This window comes from Panthera onca, chromosome B4, assembly GCF_046562875.1.
Source record: "Panthera onca isolate mPanOnc1 chromosome B4, mPanOnc1 haplotype 2, whole genome shotgun sequence".
In the NCBI taxonomy this organism is placed as follows: domain Eukaryota; kingdom Metazoa; phylum Chordata; class Mammalia; order Carnivora; family Felidae; genus Panthera; species Panthera onca.
In genome coordinates, this window is record NC_138345.1 from 59,147,453 (window position 1) to 59,163,841 (window position 16,389).

Consider the following 16,389-nt stretch of genomic DNA (forward strand, 5'->3'; position numbering starts at 1 on the left):
TCAAAATAAATAAATAAACTTTAAAAATCTAAGTGAATTCTTTGATATATTTAACTACACATTAAAGACACTCAATGCAGGGGCGCCTGGGTGGCTCAGTCGGTTAAGCGGCCGACTTCGGCTCAGGTCATGATCTCACAGTCCGTGGGTTCGAGCCCCGCGTCAGGCTCTGTGCTGACAGCTCAGAGCCTGGAGCCTGTTTCAGATTCTCTGTCTCCCTCTCTCTCTGCCCCTCCCCTGTTCATGCTCTGTCTCTCTCTGTCTCAAAAATAAATAAATGTTAAAAAAAAAATTAAAAAAAAATAAAGACACTCAATGCAGACCTTGGAACTGTAATAATTTTTCTATGAAATCTCTTTTGTTCTTGGTAAATCTCATCTCATGTGTTCAGATATACTTTGGTTTAAAGATTTTTTCTAGGGGCACCTGGGTGATGCAGTCGGTTAAGTGTCCTCCTCTTGATCTCAGCTCAGGTCATGATCTCACGGTTTGCAACTTTGAACCCCGCATCAGGCTCTGCGGGATGGTGCAGTACCTGCGTGGGATTCTCTCTCTCCTTCTCTCTGCCTCTCCCCTGCTTGTGTGTGCATGTGCTCTCTCTCTCCCTCAAAATAAATACACTTAAAAAAAAAAGATATTTCTAGTTGGACATTTTGTTAATGATACTAGTTACAAAAAGAGTTATCATCTTCCCACTTCTGAACTTCTGAGGCATAAATACTTCACAATAATGTGGAATTGGGGACACAGCAAAGATACTAAGCTTAATTTTGTTACTTTCCCCAGAGGATCAAAATAACGTGTATCAACTTCTGTCCTGCAATTTCTACTTTACACTCTGTTAGTTTTGAGTTCTAAGAGCAGCCAGGAGAGTATCTGAAGACACTTTGTTTCTACTTTGCCTTTCTTCCCAGTAATATAAATATCTGAAAAGGTTATTGCTTAACCTATAAAACAGAGACATTCAAATTTATGAATACTAAAAACACCCTGTTCATTTCTGTTAAACGATGTGATGAGCTGGAAATGGTGATTTTTCTCAGTGGAAAGGACATGTCAAATAAAGGAAGAACTTTCCTTGTCGCATTCTTAACGACCCTCTGATTCCATTGTAGCCTTGATTATTCTTTATCACTAACCTTTTGACCACTTTTCTCACCCTCTTCTTTGCTTCTACTTCCCCATATTGGTAAGTCAAAATGCCATTCTCACCACCATCATCTCATGGTTATAGACCAGGCCTCCTCAAACACAGATTCAACCAAACAGTTGGGATTTGAGCAGGCATATGGTTCCCTGTATCGCTGTTTCCTTCACTGGAAGCTGGAAATTGAAGTCAGTGGTTGTAATCAGACTAGAAGGATTACAATTCATCTAGGCTATTATTCACTGCTGCTGGTTTCATTTGTAACTTGTCTCTGCGAAGCGATTAAAAGGAAGCCGTTATTATAAGAATTTATGTACAACTGGCTTATGAATGTAAGCCACACTGGTTCTGAAACTTGTAAGACAAACCTACAGGAATATCCTATTATTTTAACTATTCTAACTTACATCTAATTTAAAGTTTTGAAGAAGATTTTATTTCTAAGACAGCATAGCCATATGGTCAGCAAATAGAGCCTGTGTCTAGTCACAAGTTAATAATAGAAATAACAGTTTCCATTGACTATTGTATATATCATGGTGGTGAATCAAGATATTTTTGTAAAGTACTCAAATAGCCTTAGGTTCAACGCTAACAGCTAATTCCATGATGTATAAAATACTACCTATGACCATTAAACTGTTTAAAATCACAAATGAGGGACACCTGAGTGGTTGTCGGTTAAGCATCTGACTTTGGTCAGGTCATGATGTCACAGTTTGTGAGTTTGAGCCCCGCATCAGGCTCTGTGCTGACAGCTCAGAGCCTGGAACTTGCTTTGTATTCTGTGTCTCCCTCTCTGTGCCCTTCCCCCACTTGTGCTCTGTCTCTCTCTCTCTCAAAAATAAACATTAAAATTTTTTTTTAAAACATCACAAATGATTTACACAGTCCACTTGTTTGCCTGTAGGAAATAATAAAATAAGTAATCCACAAGAGTTACCATTTGGCTCCCCTCACCTCCATCCCTAACTAACTAGGTGAATGGCTTAATAATCTGGTTACTTGATAATTTTGATATTCATTTTTTCATATTTAAAGGGGAAACTATAATTATAAGGTGGTTGTGAGGAGTAACTGGCAAGTATGTAAAGCACCTGCCATGTACTTGACATAGAGCAGGTACTGAGTAATTGGATCTATATTATTCATAACAACAAATAATTAATTCTGTGTAATCAATTAGCTTCTTAAAAAACATTTACCATGTTTATGTAGAAAAACCATGTACAGTTTTGTCATTTGGGTTGTTCTCAGGTACCTTGGTGTAACACCACCTTTTTTTTTGGTCTGTCCTCACTAGAGATGCTAGCCGTGTAGACGTCCCAAAGTTGACAATGACCTTGCCTCAGCCCCTGAGTTCCTCTTGTGAGAGAGCACTGTTTCTACTGCTTCTGGGCTGTGTGGTGTGGATTCTGCTTTGGGGGCTACTGCCTTTATTCCTTGGATCATATTTTTCTCACTGATCCAGAAGGAAGGTATAAGAAAGCACTGAGGTTTATAAAATAAGTATGAATATATTTTATACTTCAAAGGTGCCTTTTTTGGGACTTGACAGTTTACAAGGAGAGTTGATGATGATTAGTTTATAATTCTAAGAAAACAAAGTGGGGAGTTAGACTTTCTTTAGATTAGCTGATAGGCAGCAATCTAGGAGTAGGCTTTATCTATCCTAGCAGCATACCAACATCATTTATTTTTTTTAAATACAGCTTTCCGAATGTTACAATGACCATCCCAAAGTAGATATAAATACTCCAAAGTGGTGGGAGCATTTCTTAGCGGTTTCACTGAAATTTTCTCTAAGTGCTACTGAGTAGAGATATGCAGGAATAAGAATCATCTGTTTTATTGATTTGTTTTGTGACTTTGGGCTGGGACTGAATCTATCTTGAACATTCTTATGTTGTAGCACAGGGTAGATGCTTTAAAAATACCCCAAATGGAGGGCACCTGGGTGGCTCAGTTGGTTAAGCTACCGACTTCCACTCAGGTCATGATCTCATGGTGGGAGAGTTCAAGCCCCGCATTGGGCTCTGTGCTGACAGCTCAGAGCCTGGAGCCTGCTTCTGATTCTGTGTCTCCCCCTCTCTCTACCCCTCCCCTGCTCACGCTCTGTGTGTCAGTAATAAATAAAACATTTTTTAAAAATACCCCAAATGGAGACGGAGTTGAACTGTCCGTGACCAAGCTCCCTAGCCACTGATGTGGAAATTAGTGAAGACTGATTGGGAAGTCCATATAGATGACTGAAAGAAGTTTTAAAACCAAATGCATTCGGGAGAGTGTATTAGTCCAGCATCTCCATAAACAGTGCTTTTAAAAGCACCTACTTCAACGGGAAAAGTGCCTTTGTCAGCCAGATTGCAGAACTTACAAAGAAAGAGAAGAGCCTGTTTCTTTGTTGGAAAATAAGAACAATTTAACTTCTGGAAATGACTTCACAGCTTGGAGCCTAGCAATGCCTAGTTTGGATTAAACTGCCTATTAATTAAACTCAAATGATTAAACATTCATCACCTTGCATTGCACCTCTCAGAAAATAAAAACAAAACCAAAAAAAAAAAAAATCCTGGGGTTTTGAGTGAGGAAAACAGTCACACCACAGACACACACACACACACACACACACACACACACGCAGCCTGTCTAAAGTGCACAGGGTTTACAAGGCCAAGAGACCCGCGCTGACTGCCGAGGGCGATTGACAAACCCTGCTCGCGGGCCCAGCAGGCGCTGCGTCCCGGCGCGTTGGCAGTTGGCGACCCCCCTTGACTCCCCCTCTGCGGCGGGGCTCCCGGTGGCCTTTGGAGGCTCGGCGAGTCGGCTCCAAATGTTTTCCATATTTGTTCAGCCTCCGTAATTCGAATACCAGGGCAGGCTCAGCCCGCCCAGCGCCGCGCTCCGGGGCCCAGCGAGCTGCACACGCACCCACCCACCCACGCAGCGGCCATGGGCAAGGACAAGCAGCCCCGCGGCCAGCGCAGGCAGGGGGGGCCGGCCGCGGACGCCGCCGGACCCGACGACATGGGGCCGAAGACGGGCAAAAGGGCCCCCAAGGAGTGCGGGGAGGAGGAGGCCCGGACGTGCTGCGGCTGCCGGTTCCCGCTGCTGCTCGCGCTGCTGCAGCTGGCCCTGGGCATCGCCGTGACCGTGCTGGGCTTTCTCATGGCGAGCATCAGCTCCTCCCTGCTAGTCAGAGACACTCCATTTTGGGCTGGGATCATTGTAAGCATCAAGTCTGTTTTGCCTAAGCGCGTTTGCCAAACAGGAATGCACAGCAGCATGGTCGAGTCCAGACTAACCCAACTGCATGCGCCCTTCCCCAGCTCCACTCCTCTAACTCGCGCTCTGCTTGGTGACTGGTGCCTGCCACACTTGGTGTGCCTGGGGGCAAGGCTGGGCACGGTGAGACTCGTGCCCCTCTTCCGCTTCTTGCTCCGACGGGCCTGCCTTTGACGTTCTGGAGCTGGCAAGGCGAGTCAGAGGCTGCTTATTTTGGTTAAGTTGGACATTCTCGATAACAACAGCAGATTCACTTCGGCTTTTTCCTCATCCTGGTCCCCCGGACCCCACCCTTGTCTCTAGATAAGTAACAGAAAGCGAAGTAAGTTCATCTCGTAAAGGCAGGTTTGGAGAAAGCCTGCGTTTGGGGTTGCCACGTTGGGTCGTATTGATTTAATTACTTTTATATTTTTACATTTGAGATTTCATGAGTAAGTTTTATAAAGAAATGTTTTAAGGCAGGATCTGTGAATACAGCAAGCACAGCCTTACTCTACTGGAGTCTAAATAGGATAAACCCAGGGGCTGGCTGCCGCAGAAGTATATTTGGGACTCTGCTAATGGATGTACTGTTCTAAGCAGAACACTGGTCAGCTGTTGTGACTGAGTGTTGGAACGCACAGCATACTTGGCTTAATTAAATGGATTCTTTGATGTGAAATGGGTGCCATTTACTGAGCACCTAGTGCTGCCTGTCCTGCAAGGGGCCTTCCGTACTTTATTTCTAATCCCCACGTCATCCTTCTGAGACACTTACTATCATTTCATTTCTCAGATGAGAAAACCGAGGGCAGACTCACCCGGAGTCACGAGTTGGCAAATCAGCCAAGTTGATTCCTTCTTGCACCAGACCACACCTGCATTTTCCTCAGTGAGCCACGCTGCCACATTTAGTTTGTGATTTTAATATTGTTAGAGTGCCTTGAGGCTTACTCAGATCTCTTTCACGTGCAGTCTTTTCTTTCATCCGTGAAACAACACTTTGAGGTGGGAACTGTTACCCTTCTTTGGACAGGAGGAAGCAGGCTAAGAGAAGCGAAGTGACAATCTCTAGGCCCAGAGATTAAAAGTGGCACAGCCAGGCGACACTAGAATGGATACTTCTGGCTCCTAGTTTCATACTGCGTCATGACTGCTATTACTGACCACAGGAACTAGAACTCATAAAACTACGCTCAAAATAATTTTGTATCAGGGACAGATGTTAAAAACACCTAATAAATATGCATCGATGCAGGTATTTCCTAATTAAGATTATTTGAACTCACAAATTCTTGCAGAGTAATTTAAAACTTCTAATTTGTGTACTACAAATTCCCATGAAATTATCATGATTGGAGTTTTCTAAATCAAGTAATTTTAAAAATAGCTTTTCACTAAGATATACTGGGTATTTTAGTCACCTAAGTGACTGTCAACCAACTCAGGGGAAAAAGTCTGTCCTTTAAGGCTAGGCGAATTAAAAGAAAGAAGGAATGAGGCTCCTTCATTCAGTGGTTTTGATGTCATTTGTAAGTGTGTTTTCTATCCTTTCTCTATTTCAACTTTAAAAAGCTCAGCACTAAAAAACCAAATTAGACGCGAAAAAAGCATCCCTATGTTTAAGGCACGGCCATGCGAATCGTGCAATTCTGAAGTTTCATGGGCTCTTATTAGAAGCATCACATGCTCCTAATTGCCTTGGAAGCTCCCTGGGTGTGATACAAAGAACGTTGTATACGGCCAGGTCTCTGTTCTTTCCAGTTTTCCGGTTTATAATCTAGGATCCATTTGAAGTTTGCTCGTAGTGTGTAGGCCTGATGATACCTGTAATCTTAGGCTTTCTTTCAACAGAGAATCTATAGAGAAAAAAGCAGTCAGTGGAGATGCCCTGAGACAAGTTGAGGAGGGTCTCCTGGAGTTAGGCGAGGAGAAACTCTCATCCCGGCTGGGCCAGAGTCCCGGGCTCCCACAGACACCGTGCTTATGAGCCTCATCTCCCTGTGTGTGGCTGGTCACGGGCACTCGTCCAGACTTTCAGGGAAGGGAAAAGACAGGGAGGCAAAAGTGTAAACACTGCTCCTGGTACTGAGCCCCAACTTGGCCATTATTTTCTAAATAACTTGGGGCAAGTTATTTAATCTCTCTAGGCTTCCATTTCTTCATTGAAATCAGAATGGTAACAATAATTCCTACCTCTTAGGGTTGTTGTGAGAATTAAATAAATGAATACAAGTCCTAATACTTAGAGCAGTGCTGGCTAGTGGTAAGCATTCAGGAGTGAATTAGCTCTTTTTATGAGCAATCAGAGAAGCAATCACTGGTAGTGGGAATCACTTTTCAAATTAGAAGCGGCTCTATTTTATCTCCAGTCTTGTGGAACAGTTATTTTAGACTTGCTACATTTCCTAGACCAGTTGAACCCTGAAGGAGATGTCAATTTGATTCTCAAAATTTCTCTGTTCATAGCCAAGTTACTGTGAGCAATCTTATGGTATTAGATTAGTCAGTACTTTCTAGATCTCTCTGGAGGTTTATAACAATTAACCTGGAGGAAAAAGAGCTCCTCAGGGTCATTTTCCCTAGGGATATGGAGTGACTGTGGTCTGGGATATCCTCCAGGAAATACTGAAACATTTGCACACTTTAGGATATCTGCTAGACCAAAGCAATACAGGTCAATCCCTGGGGCTGAGGCAAAGTCAAACCCACTTCTATAATTTAGGCTGCATTCAAGCAGGGCACCCAGACTGTACACCCACCCCATCAACAGCTTTAATGCTTCACTCTTCTGTTTCTCTTTATACTGGTTGCGTCTCCTCTTACCATATAGTACTTACTTCATTTTACAAAGGTTACTATCGTATTACTTTAGGATTTGGCGACTGCCATTCTCATCGTAGAATCTGGGTAGGTAAGTGAATCCATTCAGGTGACTTCTCATTGACCAATGTCTGGGTAACTTGATGAATATTCAGTGAACTTCTGGTTATAAACTGAAGTCTGTCGATCTAGGATCAGAGATTTATGTCCAGTGGAATTTTAGGAAAACAAATAGGTCATTTCTTACCTACCCATAAATGTGACTTTCCTCATCCTCCATCAGAGAGATGACTGAAGTCTTTTTACTTCAGTTACAAAAGATTCCTGTAAAGGAAAAAAATGGAATGGAGCCACTATTGAGACTATGTAACCTGTAAAAGTGCCATTCTTCTCTCAAAATTCTTTATAAATGGTTGGAGGGTTGTAAGTCACACCACAATGAGAATACAAAGTGAAACAGGGTCTTTGAGGATGAACTTGGCTAGAGGCAGGGAATCCTAGGAAATAAAAGTTTGCTCTGCATTTTATTCTACTAATGGCTTGAGTAGTTGGGTCAAATAGGCATTCAGGTGTGTTCATCATTCCAGAATCCTTATTGATAAAAAAGAAAAAAAACCACATATGCATTGAAGGGATCTAAGAACTTTGAGGCCTTTACTTAACTTCTTACTCAAATGAACATAATTTGGCTTCAGTGAAGTGTAACATATTTGAACTTTGGCTTATTTTTCTTCATTCAGTAACATTTGTTGGAGGTGTCTGCTGTGCTAGGCATTGGTCTAAAAATAATAAATCATATACCAGGAGGAGATCTCTAGAGATCCTGATGGACATGTGCCCTTATCACATCTGACAGTAATGAATACTTCCGATTAGAAAATTTAACCTACACAAATATTTTTAAAGCCCATTTACCTTTCAAAATATTTCACTTATGGTGATTTATTTGCTTTGGCATCTCTACGCCGAAGTCAATTTAAGAGCAAACTCTTTCCTCTCATCCCCAATGGGGATGCATAGTATTTGTTAGTCTCTTGGCCCTTGTAGGGAATATTCCCAAGGAAAGTGGGAATTTGCATTATTGTGGTTTTTAGCTTTCCTCACACCTTCTCCATTGTACCCATACCACACTCAGAATAAAAACCCTGAGATATATACCACATTAATCACATTGGAAAGTTTAAGGAAAGGGCTTAAAATGGAGGGAAGAATATTTCTTTTCTTTAATGTCATTCATAAAGCTCAGCGTATGAATCTGGAATGATTAAAAGTCCTGTCAAGAATTTCAATAGCAGTTTTCATATGTTAACTTACTCTAAGGAATTCAAAATGCAGGTGTATTCGGATTTTTAAAATCTATTCTTAACCCTTGCTTAATGGAATGGAAAATTAGGTGGTTATTTATTTTAAAACAGAATAGATCCTGAAATGTACAAGTAGATATATGACATATAGCAAGTAAGGAACAGATAATATTATCCGTAATTTATAAGTAGAAAAACTGAGACATGGTGATTTGGCTAAATGATTTGATCATGGTTATAGGAGAAACTGAAGGTGAGGAAGGTTTGGCATTTGGATTTTGGACAGACCCTGAAAAAAATCAAGAAACTAAAAATGGTGTCAGTTTTCCATTTAAGTATATTGACATTTGAGAAATTTAATCTGAAATTATGTTTTTAAGAAAACATTACAGGGGCGCCTGGGTGGCTCAGTCGGTTAAGCACCGACTTCAGCTCAGGTCACGATCTCACGGTCTGTGAGTTCGAGCCCCGCATCGGGCTCTGGGCTGATGGCTCAGAGCCTGGAGCCTGCTTCCGGTTCTGTGTCTCCCTCTCTCTCTGTCCCTCCCCGTTCATGCTCTGTCTCTCTCTGTCTCAAAAATAAATAAACGTTAAAAAAAAATTAAAAAAAAAAAAAAAGAAAGAAAACATTACATAATAATACATTGTTTTTCACATTGGAACTTGATATGCTTCCAAGATCTAATGTTGTACCTCTGGCACCACTGGGAAATAATTTTTATTATAGCAACTGTCATAGGATTGTTAGAAACTGAGGAATGATAATTACATGGCCTAACTCTGTTTCCACTGAGTGTATATAATAAATAATGGTAGGAAAATTATCTTCTAGGTATGTGAAGTTCTCCTAGTAAGTATGAAAAATGGAATACCACTGAATTAATTTGGCAAAAGAAATTAATTTAAGTATATGAAAATAATGGAATATTTGAGAATTTGGTGACCTGTTTCCTGAAAGGATCTTAGAATAAAGAATAAGGAAGGTTAAGATTGGACAGAATCATTAAGAGAAATATATTTTCAAGGCTGCAGCTAGCCTCATACTAAGCCACACATGCGAAGGCCAAGAAGGTGTGTATTTAATGAGGAAGTTATCCCTGGATCTTCTTTCTTTTTTTAAAATAAGGAGGAGAAGTGATTGGTCCTGATATTTTTAAATCCTGTAGTGTGGATATATTCAACTTAGAAATTTAACCTCTGGAAACTTTTGAGGTATCAGTCATCATTTGGTTTTATTTTTTATGGCAGAAATACTAGTGCATAGGATTTGGGGGGTAATCAAATAAAAATAAAGCAGTTTATTCTCTTTAAGTATGGCGCATGTCCATGGGACTCCTACGTAGCATATCCCTAGACACAAGACGGGGTACCCATTCAGTGTTGAATTGAACTCTGTCTATACCACACTTCCCATTATCATAGTTTCTGCTTAAACTTGTGAAAACACATTTTTTAAACCATGGTTTGAGGCATGATATATAGCTGTGTTTTACAGTACCAATTTAAGTTTATTGATAACACTTTGAAGAACGATGAGGTAATAATAAGGAATGTGTTATTCCTGCATTTTGGGCTCCTAGGTTCCAGAAATATCCAGGATACACTAACTTAGCATTACTGAGATGTTTAATTCTGTGTTATAAAATAACTACAGGATTAAAAAAAGAGGAAAAAGAGGTCGTTTGACTTATTTCACATTTCTTTAAGTAGAATAAATGACGACAAATTAGGATTGACGTGGCTGAATGCTGATGTCTTCCTTATACACAGAAAGCAATGGCATAGGTTTCCCCAATTTAGTCCAAGAGTTTTGTAGTTTGCCAGTATGATAATCCACTTTGAATTTGTTCTGAGTAAGTGGATGTTTTCTAGTTTTTCTCTTGCCTTTAGCCTTGTCTGTGCATTTCTACAAAGGGTATTCTATAACTGGGTCCACCTACCAGTGTTTCACCCTAAAGGGTTAGCATCAACATTAAAGGCTCTGTGAAGAGCTCACTATACATATATCTGTGTTGCTGGAGGAAAGGAATGGAATCTAGTCATTAAACTTTAATTAGATATCATTTTGTTGCAAACTACAGTTCATTTTTAGGGCCTAGATCCTGGCAAACTAGAGAAATGCTGATCAAAAGGGCCCATCAGAATCTAGAGCTGGAGGGGACCTCATGATGTCATATTTTAACTCTAGTTATTTCTCACTGTGAATATTTAAATCCAGGTTTGTTACTATGAGTTCATAAGCTCAAGGTGAACTTTTTTTTTTTTTTTTTTAAAGTGGATGTTGGTAACAGTGTTTATAACACAAACTATATAAAAGCCTATTTCAGAGGCACATCCTCTTTCAGATGTTTTGGATGCCACCTCACATCTCAGTGTATTGAGATAAAACTTGGCAGGAGTAGCAGATGCCTGAGCAATGCAGCTCACTGGATCACCCTGGTTAATTTTAACGTTTATTTATTTCTGAGACAGAGAGAGACAGAGCATGAACAGGGGAGGGGCAGAGAGAGAGGGAGACACAGAATCGGAAGCAGGCTCCAGGCTCTGAGCCATCAGCCCAGAGCCCGACGTGGGGCTCGAACTCGCGGACCGTGAGATCGTGACCTGAGCTGAAGTCGGACGCTTAACTGACTGAGCCACCCAGGCGCCCCCACCCTGGTTAATTTTAACATTCATATGTGTATACCTACATGTATGGCAATAACCAAAACACATTGTTCTTTCTGTCTTAGTCTGCTCCAGCAGCCTCTGTTCAGGTCTCTCTTCCTGGCTTGCAGACGGCAGCTTTCTCACTGTCTGCTTCCATAAGCTTCCCTCTGTGCCTGTGCCTGTGCCTGGAGAGAGAAAAAGATCTTTCTCTCTCTCTCTCTCTCTTCCTCTTATAAGACCACCAGTCCTATTGGATTAGGACCTCACCCTTATGACTTCACGTAACCTTAATTACTTCCTAAAAGCCCTAGCTCCAAATTCAGTCCCCTTGGGGCTTAAACATAGGAATTTGGGGAGGACATAATTCAGCGGATAGCACTTTCAGTGAAGGATCAAAGTTCATACAAGCACTTCAGTGTTTTTTAATCTCATTTGCCAGCTTATTCATAATGGCCCTATGACTTCCACTGGAACAGACAGAAGTGTGAATGTTTCTGATGAGAATTCTGAGCCAGTAAACTGCTATGTGGTGGTGCAACAGGGTGGTGTGGCTCTGTGCGCATGCCAGGAGTGAGACATATGGAGGAGGTTGTTTTTTCTGCATTTACAGATTGCTGCTTTTGTCAAATTTCTGTAGAAGTCAAGTGCAGTAGATTCAGCCAGTGCCTACAATTCTCAGGGTAGCTTAAGCATTTCATTTGCCACCAGCTCTTTAAAGCTTAGGAATCACTGTTTAGTAAATTTCTGCCTTACTTTTCTGTCCCAGGAGTGACTCGGTAGCAGGATCTAGCGAAAAGACACCTTGGCTTCAGAGGCAAGGAAATGAGGGTGGTTGGTGGAGCATTGGTCATTGTCCTCTGATGGGCAGTGAACTCATGCTCAGTGTTTCTAGAACCCAAGGGAAGTCACCTCTCAGGTCTCTATACTATGCAGCTGTTGTTTTCATTTTTTTTTTCTTTTTTAAAAGTTTTAAAAATGTTTATTTATTTTTGAAAGAGACAGAGACAGAGACAGAGTGTGAGCTGGGGAGAGGCAGAGAGAGAGGGAGACACAGAATCCAAAGCAGGCTCCAGGCTCTGAGCTGTCAGCACAGAGCCTGACATGGGGCTGGAACCCATGATCCATGAGATCGGCATGACCTGAGACAAGTTGGACGCTCAATCAACTGAGCCACCCAGGTGCCCCTGTTGTTTTCATTTTTGACGATGCTTCTGAAAATTACCAGATTATCAGTGTTTGTTCTATGGAACAGGTCAGAATAAAACCAGGGAGATGTTTCCACCTTGGGTCTCCTGATGTAACAGTCTAGGAGCCTGTGTCTCCTTAGTAGATCCACCCCACCCAGGGGGGATACCTTGACATACCTTCTCATAGGATCCTATGTGTCTAGCTTAGAAATCCTAAACTAGGCTCTGCTTTTCTTTATCAAGTGCTGCACAACCCAAACCATCCCAGAGGGAAAGACGAGAGTAGACTACCTCGAACTGTCCGGTATGCCTCCTTTCAATAGTTGGTCCAATCCCAGGCCCAGATGAGGAGCACACACAAGGCACGGTCCTTGTTCTGGGGCCCCCCTGCAATATCTCAGCTTTGATCTTGGAGCCTATTTGAAGTTGACACCATTCTAACCTTGCTAGAGCCACTTACCCTGCCTCACAGCCATGGGCGTGTTCCAGCGCTGTGTTCCCTGGGTGCCGGCAAAAAGCCAGTAAGTGACTGGACACTGGAAAGCAAAGTGTTTGCTCACAAACAGCATTCTCAGATGCTGCTGAAGTTCTGGTGGGGCCTGCTTCTATTGTTGCAGAAATGAGCAGCTCTCCGCCCTGGCTGGGAGAGGCTGCGAGAAACATCAAGGATGCTGTTTTAGTGGCATCCCACTCAACTGTTGTTTTGAAAGTGTTTGATTCAGCATTCATTGTAACGAGCCAGTAAAAAACCCTTTAGGATAGGTTATTATCAAGGCCTCTCTCTTGTGCGGAAGATAATGACAGGTGACAAGAAAAGAGGGGGGATTGCTAATGTGCTAACTAGACCCTGACTAGGGAGAGAATTTTGGCTGTATTACTAGGGGCAAAAAAAAATAACACCAGCTTCTTTCTAAAGTATCAGGTGTGGCACACCTATCAGGCCGTTAGGCTCAGGCTGAATCTTATCTCACATTTAGCTGTGCCAGGAACGCTATGAAGGAAGGAGGCCTTTTCCAAGATAAGGGAAATAGCAGTTCAGTCTTCATCATTTCTGTTGGAGAGCAGAACGAGCTGCTCACTTAGGGAGAATCCGGAGTTTCCATCCCTCTCTCAGGGAAAGGGTGGAGTGTCTAAGGCAATGAAAAAGCAGATCGGGTCTCCATAAGGTGAAGACATTGTAATCGATGGAAAATACTTTCTCCAGGACTGCATATAGATGAATGGCAGAATCCAACCATTTTACTTTACAGGTTACACGTTCACTAAGTTTATGCGTTTCTCTCCTGCAGTCAGCTAGTCAGATTCTGGAACAGAAGGATCAAACCCACGCAGGCTGGCTTTGCTTCATAGTCTTTTCGTGAACAAGTAGTTCGGGACGCCTATTAAAGCGTTTTGATCTGAGTTAAGGGCTCTGAGACCAAATAGATTTTTTTTTAGATGAACATAGGGTGACCGTAACTATTGTGTTAGAGAACCCTCAATAAATAATTCTCATTCAGTCGCCAAATCTAGTGCGTCACAAATTTTTCCACCTCGAGACCTCTCTGAGGCCTCGCTCCCCTTCTGCCTGTCCTCACACACATCACAAAAAGCTCAGTGTCTAGCTAACCCATGTTGCCACGGAAGGGAACAGGAGAAATGCTAGTGAGGCTTCAGGCTGCTTGGGGACACTGACCTCTTCATTTTGAAAAGGACAAAACACTTTACAAAGGATAAATAATATTACTATATATCACTTAATGTTACATTATAGCCTGTTTTTTTTTTTTTTTAACGTGCTCTCAATTAGAAAACCCACTTGATAATATTTTTTGGAGGTTGAACAGAATGGTCTCATTTACACTCTTGTTACAATGTTACATAATTGAATTTATATTGATTTACTGTATAATTTCTATATACTGTATCATTTCATAACTTTTTATTTATTGTACTATTTCAGATATATGAACCCAGAGATGTCAATATAGAATTATTTCTGCAATCATTTCTAAAGTGGGACCTAATTTGAGAACCTACTTAATTATGGCTGAGTAATAAAATCCAGCTTATAACTATACCACAGGAGTAGGCAAAATTCACATTTATAAGATTCCTTTACCTTCTGAGGACTTGAAAAATCCCAGAGTGAAACAAATGAAGTATAGGTTGTTAACTTTTCCCACAAATATGTAGCAGTTCTGTCCCTCCTGTTGATTAATGAGAGATGCTAGAACACAAACTTTGTTTCTCTTACATTCTTTGAAAATGGTTAGTTTTGCAAACGCAGGTGTATATTGAATATATTGGCAATTCATTTCTGATAAACCAAAAAAGTGAGTTAGGTGGTGGGTAAGAACAGAAACAAAAGCCTATATAAGAAAGATACTTCTTAATAAAGGCTTCACCTCTTAGGCTGCCTTGGTCTTTCCATATGCCAGGGACAGTGCCAGCAGGAGCTCAGTGTCCAGGAGAGGACACACGTACAACCAGCTACAATACAGTTTAAAAACCCTAGTGCAAGAGTGGTACCCTGATGAAGATAGCACAGTGGAGGCTGTGATGAACCCTGCCCAGAGAGGATCAGAAAAGTCAAGGAGAGGGGGTCTGAAATTGCAGAATGGGCATCAGCTTTGGAATGAAACAAATGTGGGTAGAATCCTAGCTCTATCAATTGGTAACGATTTCCAAAAATTTTTTATTTTACTCCTTATTTTCATTTTTGTGTGGGTTTAAATAAGTACAAGAGGCTCTATGCAATTCTATGATTATTTTTTAATTACAAAAACTTTCACGCATATAATGGCATATAGAGTATAGTAAGACAATCACCTGCTTATATCTAGATTTATCATTTTAATATTTTCTCATTAATTGTCTTAGTTTTTTTTAAGAAATAAAACATTACAATACATTGACATCACCTGTTTGTTTTCTTAGTCATATTCTCCGACCCCACCCTCCTTCTCCTGAGTTATCTACTCTCCTGAATTTGATGTTTATCACGCCTATATGTGTTTTCATACTTTCATATATGTATATAACCACAATCAATAATTGTGTTTTATGTTTTAAATTTTATATAAATGGTGACACAACATCATTTTTGCTCAATATTGTTTTTGAGATTAATTTATAATAGTACATAGATACCATTCACTCACTTTTGCTATGCTATATTTCATTATATGAATATACAACAATTTATTCTCCTGTTGATGAGATACTAGGTTATTTTCAAAACTGATTTTTTTTTTTGCAATTACAAAGTGTTGCAATGGACATTCTTTTCCATGGCTCCCTATGCATGTATTTCAAAGATTCTTTAGGGCACATTCCTAGGAATTGAATTATTGGATTATAAGATATAGACATCTTCAACTTACTAGCTATCACCAATCAGGGCCACAAAGCCACAAGTGTATGAATTTATACTCCCACCAGCAGTAAATTAGAATTCCCACCAATCTACAACTTGTCAACATTAGTTACTGTCAGACCATTAAAATTTTTACCTATCTTATTTGTGTGCAATATCTTGGGTTTTGTTTTGTTTTGTTTTGTTTTAAGTAGGCTTCACATCCAGCATGGAGCTCACTGTGGGGCTTGAACTCATGACCATGAGATCAAGACCTGAGCTGAGATCAAGAGGTGGTTGTTCAACTGACTAAGCCACCTAGGCACCCCCATGCAATATCTTGTTTTAATTTATGTTTTTCTGATTACTATGGTAGTTGAATGTATTTTAATGTTTACTGGCCATTTTATTTGTTTTCTAGTGTTTATTTACTCAACAAATATTTTCTATGAGTTGTCTCTTACTCATTGATTTATAGAATTTCTTTTCTTTGTTATTTAACCTTTGTGTTTTAGCTACTGGCAATATCTTCTCTTTTTGGTATCATGTCTTTTATCCTTGTTTATGGTGCCTTTGTTGTGAATAAGGTTTAATTTTAACATACCTATATTTATCAATATTTTTTTATGGTATGTGCTTTGATATATGTTAAGTCTCTCTCTACTCCAGGTCACAAAG

General features: G+C 40.7%; 1 protein-coding gene across 1 annotated transcript in view; it reads left to right on the forward strand.

Moving 5' to 3' along the window:
- Nucleotides 1–3,960: 3,960 nt before the first annotated feature.
- Nucleotides 3,961–16,389, forward strand: part of SSPN (sarcospan) — a 35,394-nt gene continuing 22,965 nt past the window's right edge. The window contains exon 1 of the mRNA XM_060658100.3: nucleotides 3,961–4,375. Coding sequence (XP_060514083.1) covers nucleotides 4,100–4,375 — 276 coding nt within the window. The 5' untranslated portion in view covers nucleotides 3,961–4,099. The remainder of the gene's footprint in view (nucleotides 4,376–16,389) is intronic.